At 37.2% G+C, this 10,675-nt stretch overlaps 1 protein-coding gene across 1 annotated transcript; it reads right to left on the bottom strand.

The window, feature by feature from the left end:
• Positions 1 to 8,085: 8,085 nt before the first annotated feature.
• On the bottom strand, positions 8,086 to 10,092 carry Pym (partner of Y14 and mago). The gene is made up of 2 exons (XM_073982490.1): positions 9,762 to 10,092; positions 8,086 to 9,703 (listed from the first exon to the last, which is right to left on the bottom strand). Exons 1-2 carry the CDS (start codon positions 9,787 to 9,789, stop codon positions 9,069 to 9,071), a joined length of 663 nt encoding a protein of 220 aa, XP_073838591.1. The 5' UTR covers positions 9,790 to 10,092; the 3' UTR covers positions 8,086 to 9,068.
• Between the last annotated feature and the right edge of the window lie 583 nt (positions 10,093 to 10,675).

The following is a 10,675-nucleotide window of genomic DNA, read 5'->3' as shown; positions in this document are numbered from 1 at the left end:
TCCAAAAACTCAAAGACATGCTCTGCAAAGCTCCTCTTTTGGCGTACCCTGTACCCGGTGGTAAGTTTGTGTTGGACACTGACGCCAGTGCATACGGGATCGGTGGTGTCCTTTCCCAGGAAATAGACGGCCAAGAAAAAGTCATCGGGCACTACAGCCGAACATTGTCAAAGCCTGAGAGGAATTACTGTGTGACGAGGAGAGAGCTGCTGGCAGTTGTGGAGAGCATCAAACACTATCACAAATACCTGTATGGACAGCACTTCCTGCTAAGAACCGATCATTCCGCTCTGCGATGGCTGCTCCAGTTTAAGAACCCGGAAGGTCAATTGGCCCGTTGGATCGAAAGGCTTCAGAGTTATGACCTAAGTATCGAGCACAGAAAAGGTGGAAAACACGGTAATGCTGATGCCCTGTCTCGTCGGCCATGCAAAATTGAATGCAGACATTGCTCGAAGGCTGAAGGCAAAGCAAGTATCGTCGATGTCCGGCTACTGCAGGTTGAGTCCGGCGAGGATTGGTCGGCGGAACAAAGAAAAGATCGCACCCTAGGCAAACTAATTTCTGCCATGGAAATGGGCGAACGCCCTAGTCGCAAAGAAATAGCGCCCGAAAGCCCCCTTTTGAAATCTTATTGGGCCCAGTGGAACAGTCTACTTCTAATAGATGGGTGCCTACATCGTAAGTGGGAGAGCGACGATGGAAAAACTCACCACAACTTGATTGTCGTACCAGACTCCAAAATAAAAGATGTCTTGTCAGAGTTTCACGATGGGCCAAGTGGAGGACACCTTGGTGTGACAAAGACTGCTGAAAAGATAAAGCAGAGGTTCTACTGGGTCGGCTGTCAGAAATCCATTGCAGACTGGATTGCCAATTGTGAGAGGTGTATAAGAGCTAAAGGTCCAACCCGGAAGAGTCGAGGCCACATGCAACAGTATAATTCAGGAGCTCCATTTGAAAGAATCGCAATGGATGTGGCTGGACCGTTTCCAATAAGCGACTCCGGGAACCGGTATGTCTTAGTGGTCATGGATTACTTCAGCAAATGGCCAGAGGTTTATGCCATTCCCAACCAGGAAGCCAAGACAATAGTGGATGTGTTCAGCAAGAATTGGATTTGTCGCTATGGTGTCCCATCCGAGGTTCATTCCGATCAAGGAAGAAATTTTGAGTCAGCGATCTTCAAAGAAATGTGTGACACCCACGGAATCAAGAAAACGAGAACGACGCCCCTGCATCCACAATCAGATGGCATGGTGGAAAGATTTAATCGCACCCTGGAAGAGCATCTACGAAAGGTGGTAGATAGCGGCCAAAGAGACTGGGATGAGCATATTCCAAAATTCCTACTAGCCTATAGATCGGCCATTCATGACTCCACATCTCGAACCCCAGCCAGAATTTTGTTCGGCAATGAATTGAAGCTGCCTGGTGACCTGATCTTCGGTGCCACACCAAACCCCGAAATTGATAACGATGAAAACAGTCAAAACTCTTTCAGTGAAGTCCACGATGCAGTACGCCGTCGGATAAAAATGGTCAGCAACCGCATGAAGGCGAGGTACGATCGAGCGGCAAATACTGATGGGTTCCAAGAAGGGCAACTGGTACTATTGTTCAACCCACAACGGAAAAAAGGACTATGCCCCAAACTCCAAACGCACTGGGAAGGCCCCTACAAGGTAGTCAAGAAAATAAATGACGTCGTGTATCGCATACAGAAGAGCGACAGCCCTAGATCAAAGATGAAGGTGGTACATCTAGAACGGTTGGCCCGCTATGGAACGAGAACTGTGCCAGGTCATGAGGAACAGGCTTAAGCGGGAGGCAGTGTGTTACCAATGCCCATACCACAGAGAGGGAACTGTGCCTATTCGGGACGAAGAGGCTTAAGCGGGAGGCAATGTTACGAATGTAACTGATAGGTTTAAGTTATGTCATGTTCACACGAGCGTTTCAATTACGTTGTTCGCCTGTCGAACGACGTACACGAATTAACCCGTTTCCACGACACCATTTGTAATTAACAGAAACATAAACAAATTTTCCTTCATTTTTGTTTCCTTGTTTTTACGAAAATTTGAAAAATCTTGCAGTCTGTTTTCCCCACTGCAATTTTGGGAGTAGGCTTAAAGTTTTAGTGTCACTTGTAGTTTGTTCTGTTTCGATCTCTATTCTCATTGGCAAATGATCCGACCAAATTTTTTCCTCAATTTCAAATAAATAACCATTTTTAGACCTTCATATGTTACTGCAGCGATATCGTTAACAGAACTTCCCTGTGTATTTACGAAGGTATAGTGTCCAGCTTCATCCCCAATATCAAACCATTGTCATCACAAAATTCCATAAAACATTTTCCCTTTGAATTAACCAGAGAATCCTTTGAAAGTCTGTTTTCTCTACCAGCCGTAAATTCCTTTTGCAAAGAACTATCTAAATTTTGTTGCAGATTTCCTATGCGTACATTCATGTCTCCAGCTAGTACTATAATGCTTTCTGTTAAGTTTTTGATGTACTCTTTTACCACAGAAAATTCGCAAAACCAATTATCTCCTCTTATATAAACTGGGATGAATAAAAAACTTGCTTTCGATGTATTGATCTGGATTGTACTTATGTTGTCATATTGCTGAAATGTATGGTTTATTCCAATTTTCGATAAATCTTTTCTCACTCCATATAGAATACCACCACTCGCCCTTCCGTAGTTATGAATTCTTCGCGCTTTCTGCCAATATAAATTGAAATCGTGGAAATATTTTGCCCATCTATCTTCTTCACTCTCTTCAACATGGGTCTCAATTAATGCAAATATTTCAAAGCTTCTAACATATTCGAAAAATTCAGGAAAAATACATTTGTTTTTTAAACCATGCACATTATATGTTAGTAATTTAAGAGTTTTTTTGGTTTCTAATACATTATTTTTGAATGAGTAATTTTGAAAGTTATTTAGTTTTTTAAATTTAACATGTTTTTTATAATATTATATTTTAAATTGATGTAAAACTCTTCACCATACACTCTACCAAAATGTTAGTTGCATCACACGTACCGCTGGAGCAAATATTTGTCTAATGAGACTTTACCTTAACTTTTACGTGGCAAAAGCACCACCCCAAACTTAACATACGTCTAATATCATATGCTGATGACTGTACCGCGATTTCATCTGATAGGAATATCCCTCAAATAGGTAAATGACTAAACGAAATCTAAAACTTTCAGCCCCAAATCCTCGGCAGACCTATTAACGACCAAAATTTAAAAATAAATATGAATGGGAACACCATTCTAACGGTCAAATACTCAAAAATTCTAGGAGCTACTTTTGATAACACTTTTCAGTTTAGTAAACACTCCGAGCTAACAGCAAAAAGGCTCTGCCACCGTTGAAAATGTGATGTTCCCTGACCTGGATCGAACCCTACATACAGTAAGCAGGGTGTACTTACCATTGCGCCACGGTGGCACCCAATGAAATATAAATAGACCGTTCATTATGTAAGGCATAGTGGGCGTTTATGGAGACCCTGGACGCGACACAAAACCACGTAGTATTTTTTAGATTTGTATTTTTACGTTTCATTGCCCTGGATATTAGGTTTTAGGTAAATTATTTTGCAACCTGTGGCTTCTTTTAATCCCTTCGATTTCTCCAATTAGTTTCGCATGAAACCGTGAGTTGTAATAAATGCTTAATGCCTACACACTTTTTTTAATTTGAATGTTAAAATTCTTTATTAAGTATCATTTGATTTGTTTGTTTGCTTCTTAATTCTAAATTTTATAAATATTTAAAAAGGGCAGAGAAAACATACACATATGTATATAAATAATTGCTAAATGATTTGTAGAGTATGACTGAAGGTCATCTTATACAAAAACATGTTTTTTTTTTTAATTTTAAAAATCTCTATTTTTTTGGAAAATGCTTCTTGAAAATGATTTACAAAAGATAAAGGCAGTAACACAGTGCAATAATGAATGAAGATGCGACATATTTATTACAACGAAATCGTTAAACGTTCTTTTAAAAACTAACAAATCTAAAACAAAATAAATGACTATAATATTGTAAAAAAAAAATCATCATTAAATAAAAAATAAAAAAAGGAACCAAAAAACGTAATGATTTTGTTTATTCTTATATGTAGAACATTCTTAGCAAGAGGTAATATACACAAAAAAGAAATCACAAGGAATTGCACATTTGGTTTAATGTTATTAGATCACAACAATGCTCTGAAGACATTTGAACATTTTTCTTTGGGGGTGTGTGTGGGCCGGTGAAGTTGATAATTTTATTTACTTTGTTTTGCAAATCAAATTTTTGTAGATGTGAAAAACATTATGGCTGTTCCACTAAACTATTCGAATTCAAATTCGTTCGAACTACTACCAAACTTCTGTTTTTTATATTTAATTATTTTTTGTTCTCTACAATAAAAGGAGTTTGGTAGTAGTTGAAACGAATTTAAAGAGAAACAGGCCATTTATATATTTTAGGAGTCAACACGTGCAAATTTTAGCAAATTTGATATGATATGGAGTTTGAAAGCGTACGTATGAAGAAATCTTATTTGATATATTTCAGTGGCATTGTTGGCTTAATGAATGCCAATAGATAAAAAATATACTCTATCTCTCTGCCTGGCCTTGGTCTTCATTAAAAAATATATACATAAATAACTGTAACATGAATTGCAAAAATGTTAATTATAAGTGGAAGTTTCCGCTTATATAAATCTGAACTTAAAGTCAATCGGATTTTTTTATTGCGGCATCGAGATTCTTCTTCTCTAGTTGTGTATGTTAAGAGTTATTAATTCTACCCATTCAATATTTGAAACATATTCTAGGAGCATAATGTTACTTGAAAATTTTGTTGCAGATTGTTGTTGGTTCTTATCTGCCCGAAATGTACAATGGGTGTCAGCCACTTCAAATGTGCTAACAGAAATAAGAAATGTAAACGTCTGTTCCAAATCTGCAAGAATCTACTAACTTTTACTATTTTTCCGATATTATAAAGGAAAAAAATGTTATCGTCGTAGAAATGTGTAGATTCCTGTAGAATCTGGAACATTAATATTAATTTATCAATTGCTCTATTCCAGAAACTGCAGAATCTACAAATTTTTACTGCTATAACAATTGTTTCCTTTACGACATCGAAAACTTAGTAGATTCTTGCTGTTTTGGAACGGACCATAAATAACTTAAAAATATTCCATGCACACAAAAAAAATTTCCAATTAGAATTCGAATCTCGATGGTTTGTAATACAAAATTTTCCATTTGTAATTCGAACAATATTTATTAAAAAATTCTAAGAATTCTGAATTGAATTACTGAAAAGCAAAATCGGGAGACTTCGCCAATAAATTATTATTTTCCTATACTTAAACAAGTACAAAAGTATCAGTTGGCTTCGCCGAAAGATATATACCCTCGGCCTGTGTGAATTGAATCCGCTTGATCTCAAACTTTATGTATTTAGGGCGTTTTCAGAATTTGCAGACAAAAATATACATATATTTGTATTAAAGTTCAAAAGTGTTACGGAGGAGGTACCTGAAGGAATAGACCGACATAGTTCACTTTGGAAGTGAATCTTATTTTAGATGTCAATCCTTTCGATAGATATCGCACACACGAGCTGGTCACCGTATGTATAATTCAGAGCTTTTGGACCATTATGTCATGAAGCATGGAATCGCCGAAAAACACAATACCTCTGAAAATAGGACCACACAAATTTTGAACTTTTGTGAGGGAGGTATGCTAAGGAGTGGGCCGATCTGGACAAATTTCGAACTGATTTTATATTTGGACATAATATTAGCACATCCAAAATTTTGACCATAACGGTTGCCGGTAAAGCAGTGGGCCATTAAGAAGCATCTTCGAACTTTATCTAAGATTTGCAGAAATATTACAACATGCAAAGTTTGTTTGGACCAACACAGTAACGGTTCGAAAGTAGTCGTGCGCTCAAGCCGCCACACTAGCCGTAGGGCTTTTTTTCAGATTTCGAGAGATTTTCTCAGGAAGTGTGGATTTGCGATTGAAAAAACTTGAACCGTTGTAATAGGGGAGCCCAGAAAAAAGTGTTGGGAAAAAATCAAAACGATTGGAGAGTGGGTCCTTAACTGCACTTTTCTCAAAAAATTTTTAAATTTTATGTGGGAAGTAGCCGAAAGTGTTCACCGATATACTTATATGGTCCACATTCAAACCTGATCTGGCATAAACGTTACGATGTGAAAAGTATGGACCAAATAGGACCCTTCGAGAGTTATCGTGAACACAATGAGACAATTTTTTAACCTTTGTGGGGAGGTGCCATAGGGAGTGAACTGATATGACCCGTCTTCGAACTTGATCTAATGGGCCGATTCCGTACAGCGAGGCGAGTCGTTTCGCCTTGCCAAATGCAATTTTTCGATTCCGTATGGCAATATCGCCTGACGTCGTCAAATTTTGTCGCCGAAATGTTCATTTTCCGGCGACAACAAATTAGCTGTCGCCGTACATTTTTACTAACGAATAAAATAAAAATAAAAATAACTTGTTATCGACGATTATTTTCTATCGCTGTACGTAGTGCATTTTTTAAATTTTGTCACAGAGACGATAGACGACGCGACATGACTCGCCTCGCTGTACGGAATCGGCCCATAAGTTCGACAGTTGTCGTGAGCTCCAGCCAGCCAGAAAGGCGGACGGATATGGCTAAAGGGTATAAAATACTGCATTTTATCTTTGGAAGTGTATACTTCGCCATTGCAATCGGATTCACAATAACTTCAAGTAGTAAAAAATCAAAACTATTCTTTATGTGGTCTTATACTGTAGTAAAGGGCAAAATGTTTTGGAATTGCCGATATCAAAGGGTGGACCAAATATACAACTGGCCGTTCGACACAAACTGTGCGAAAAATTTCTAACAACAATTTTCCACGAACATACCGGAAGTGGCAGAAGGAGACATATTTCATATCAATGTGTGCAGCTTCGTTCAATATTTAGCTTAATGATATGGGCCCTCATTTTTATCGAAGAAAGGTATGTCTGACAAAAAATACAAGCCAGGATCATCACCAAATGTTCTTGTTGTCTAGCCGGGAAACAACTCTGACATTCAGCATGCAAGGCGGACAATCTATCCTTTACAACATTAACATTAAAAAATCATTATGGTTGGTGGCTGCAGGGGTTTGGGGAAGTATCGGCGCTCTTATATCGGGAAATATGGACTTTCCTAATGGAACAATTATGCCGTTCAAATCAGGAATACAACGGCTATCTGTTTGCAAAATTGGAACAACAAATTAACAAAATAACAACCTAAAATGTGGTCTTAATGTAAAATTATCAGGACAACTTTTGAACTTATGTGCGCGAGTGGTATTTGGAAGAATGGAGAATAATGTTCGAATAACATATCTAACACAGGCTACGAAAATAAAATCCCATTTCCAAAGAATCCATGGATCTATGCAAATAATTGTACCTCAATGATCAAAGCCGAAAGACATACCAAAACGATAAAAAGGGAAGTTGACATGGATTTATTGTTTATATTTAAGCATTTCAGTGATCTTTTGAGACAAGAAGTATGGAAAGTGTTGGACGTTTATGGTACACATAATTAGGTGACCTATTCTGAAACAACTGCCAGAAGTGGCCAAGCATGGTTTCAATCGGACAAATATGAAAAAAATTATTTTGGGGGAGGTGCCGGAAGGTGCGTGTGGACCGATGTTCTCCATCATCCAAATCCAAAAGTTTGGAAGAAACATTACGAACTGTGCTCAGTTTGATGCAAAGATCCTAAAAGAAATGAATCCAAAAAGTGGCATTATAGTGTTTAAAAGTATTCCTAAAGTGGCATTTCAAATTGAATACTCTACCAGCTGGGGAAAAAATCTAAATTTTTTTTAATTGTAAGTTTTCCTAAGTATACGGCCTTCAGCCGGGGGTTTGAGACTTTCTCCTATGGACAGGAGCCAATTTAGGGCACCGGAACACATTTTTTTTCAATTAAAATTTTTTCTTGCTTTAACAAGGGAATTTTCGGAACTTCATATCTCGGGAAGTATGGACTTCCCCCCAACAAACTTTATATTTTTGTAATCAGAACGTAAAGATCTACCAGTGGAAACATTTCAGATTTATCCGCCAGCTGGTAGAGTATTCAATTTATGTCATTTAATTGCGAAATTGTTGATAGATTTAACACCGTCTACCCAAAGAAAATTCTTCATCAAGAAACTCTATTAATAATAAAAAGTTGCAAACCAATTCAAAAAAATGTTGCAAAATTTTTGGACCAATATAATTCATCCTTCAGTACGTTGGGCAAAGTTAATACACATCGGGAACCCTCATTGTCAATTAAGTTGAGGGTATAATAAAATCAGGTGGTCCATTATAAAGGGACCCCAAGTCAAAAAAATATGTAAAAATTGAAATGCCGATTCCATTAGAATATATGACTAAAACACTTCAAAAAATGTGTAAACACCAAATTTGTTAGTAACATCATGAATGCTGTAATGCATATATGTATATACAAGTTAAAAGTTTATACATATAATTTAAATAGTTAAACTATGGAAGACAAAACTTTTAATATTGTTTTACGGATACATCACCGAAGATAAAACCCGGGGGCTACCTAATCATTTCACAATAAAATGCCAACTACCAGATATGTTAAGACTTCTTCATACTCAAGCCTTAGTTTTTGCATTTGGTGCTGTTCATAATTTTTCGAATTGTAGTCATTCACATCTACAAATATTACCAAAGGCTGAATATTAACACGAATTTGCACAAATCATAACACTGCACCTGTTAGCCCCTTTAGTTACAAAATTTCATTACACAAATCCCATACACGAGTACCAATTGCACTTGGAAAAAGATTTACAAGTTTTTATGTCTTTGGCCGTTGTTTCCAACGTCATCAATAACATTCATTACACATTGGAAATGTTTGATCCGTCATGCTATGGCTTTCCTTGTGCTATCTTTTTGCTGTAGAACCTAACTTAACTTTCACTTCCACTGTTGTTCATCTGTGCCAAGACCTGTTGCAGTTCCTTTTCGATAGCAGCCTTCCTTGCCACTTTATCCAATTGATCTTTTTCGGGTTTCTTTAGAGCACCGCTTTTGAGTTTCTTTTCAATTTCATCGATTTCTCTTAATTTCTTCTGTAGCTTTTTGCATTTCTTTTGAAGATCCTGCGTTTCATCTTGTACCTTTAGATTGTTGGCAAGATTTTCACTTAAATTGTCAACAGTTTTGAGATCATTTGAAGTGGACGGTGGTGTTGCTGCGGGTGCTTTTGATTTCTGACCATTGGCAATGGGTTTCTTGGCATCTGTAGTAGTTGTTGTCGTCGATGTGTTGGCAGGTAGTTTCAGAACGCCTGGAATCGGTTGTTTTTTGTTAGCTGCTGCTTCTTTTTTGGCTTTAGCCTTTTCCTTCTTTTCTCTTTCCTTTCGTGCTGCCTCTACAACTTCGGGACACAGTCCTGGTGGCAAGGCATTAGCTTTTCGTTGAGCAAATTGCCGACCTTTACTTTCGTATAGGGGAACTTCTTCCTGAGGTACATAACCATCTTTGACACGTCTGGCACGACGCCAGGTACCATCCGGTCGTTGTGATGCCGGTATAAACGTACCTAGCAATTTGAAAGTTAGACATATGTTTAACAATTTCATTTCATTAAATTAACATACCTTCATTATTTGTGGAGTAGCTGGTCATTTTGCAATATAAAATGGGAGACTGTAGATTCCAAGCTGTCTGTCTTGTCCTTCACAGCAACGTGCAGATAGTATATAGATAGATAGTAGTAGTTTATATATGTATTTCCGTTAAAGTTTCAAATGAATTGTTTAGTTTAGCTTAAAATTGGAACTAGTATAACTTGATATTGATATTTTTACTTTTATATTTATTTATTTTTTATATTTATAAACTGTACAATTGCTCTGGCAAAACAGATTTTTCTGCGACCCGAAAAAAACAAAAAGCGTTCCAAACCTCATGCTTCTTTTTGCAATTTCATTCTCATGCATAGTGAATTGATGTCAAGAGGAAAATCATATTTAATGAGGTAGCTTCATAAAATCAGCTGTTTGACAATAAGTTGACAAAAATATGTGCGTTCGTTTACTCAAAATTTGTACAAATTGTTACTGGATGTTGTTCGTTTACTCTATATTACAATGCAAAAGACCTTGGTCGATTACAAGAAGTTACTGCACTTGTACAAATTGTTGAGTAAACGAACACATCTAAAAATATGTGTTCGTTTACTCAAAATTTGTACAAATTGTTACTGGATGTTGCTCTTTTACTCTAAAGTAAAATACAAAACAGCTTAAGCGCTCGGCACATACGGTGCGTTGAGCTTTGCGTTACAACAACCACATGAAAAAATTTAACTGAAGCCAAGTTTTTTGAAAAACATCAATATGGCTGACGCATTAAAGTTAAACATAATTTAACTGTTTTGGGACAACGCGGGTCCCAACGTGTCACTAAACGGACCGTATGTGCCGAAGGCTTCAGTCGATTGCAAGAAGTTTCTGGACTTGTACAAACTATTGAGTAAATGAACACACCTAATGTTTTACAGCTGTACCTA

The sequence above is a fragment of the Musca autumnalis genome, unplaced genomic scaffold, assembly GCF_047663935.1.
Source record: "Musca autumnalis isolate F117 unplaced genomic scaffold, ASM4766393v1 scaffold_4, whole genome shotgun sequence".
Taxonomy (NCBI): Eukaryota; Metazoa; Arthropoda; class Insecta; order Diptera; family Muscidae; genus Musca; species Musca autumnalis.
Note: the sequence above shows the minus strand (reverse complement) of the source record. Positions and strands in the feature narration are given on the sequence as shown.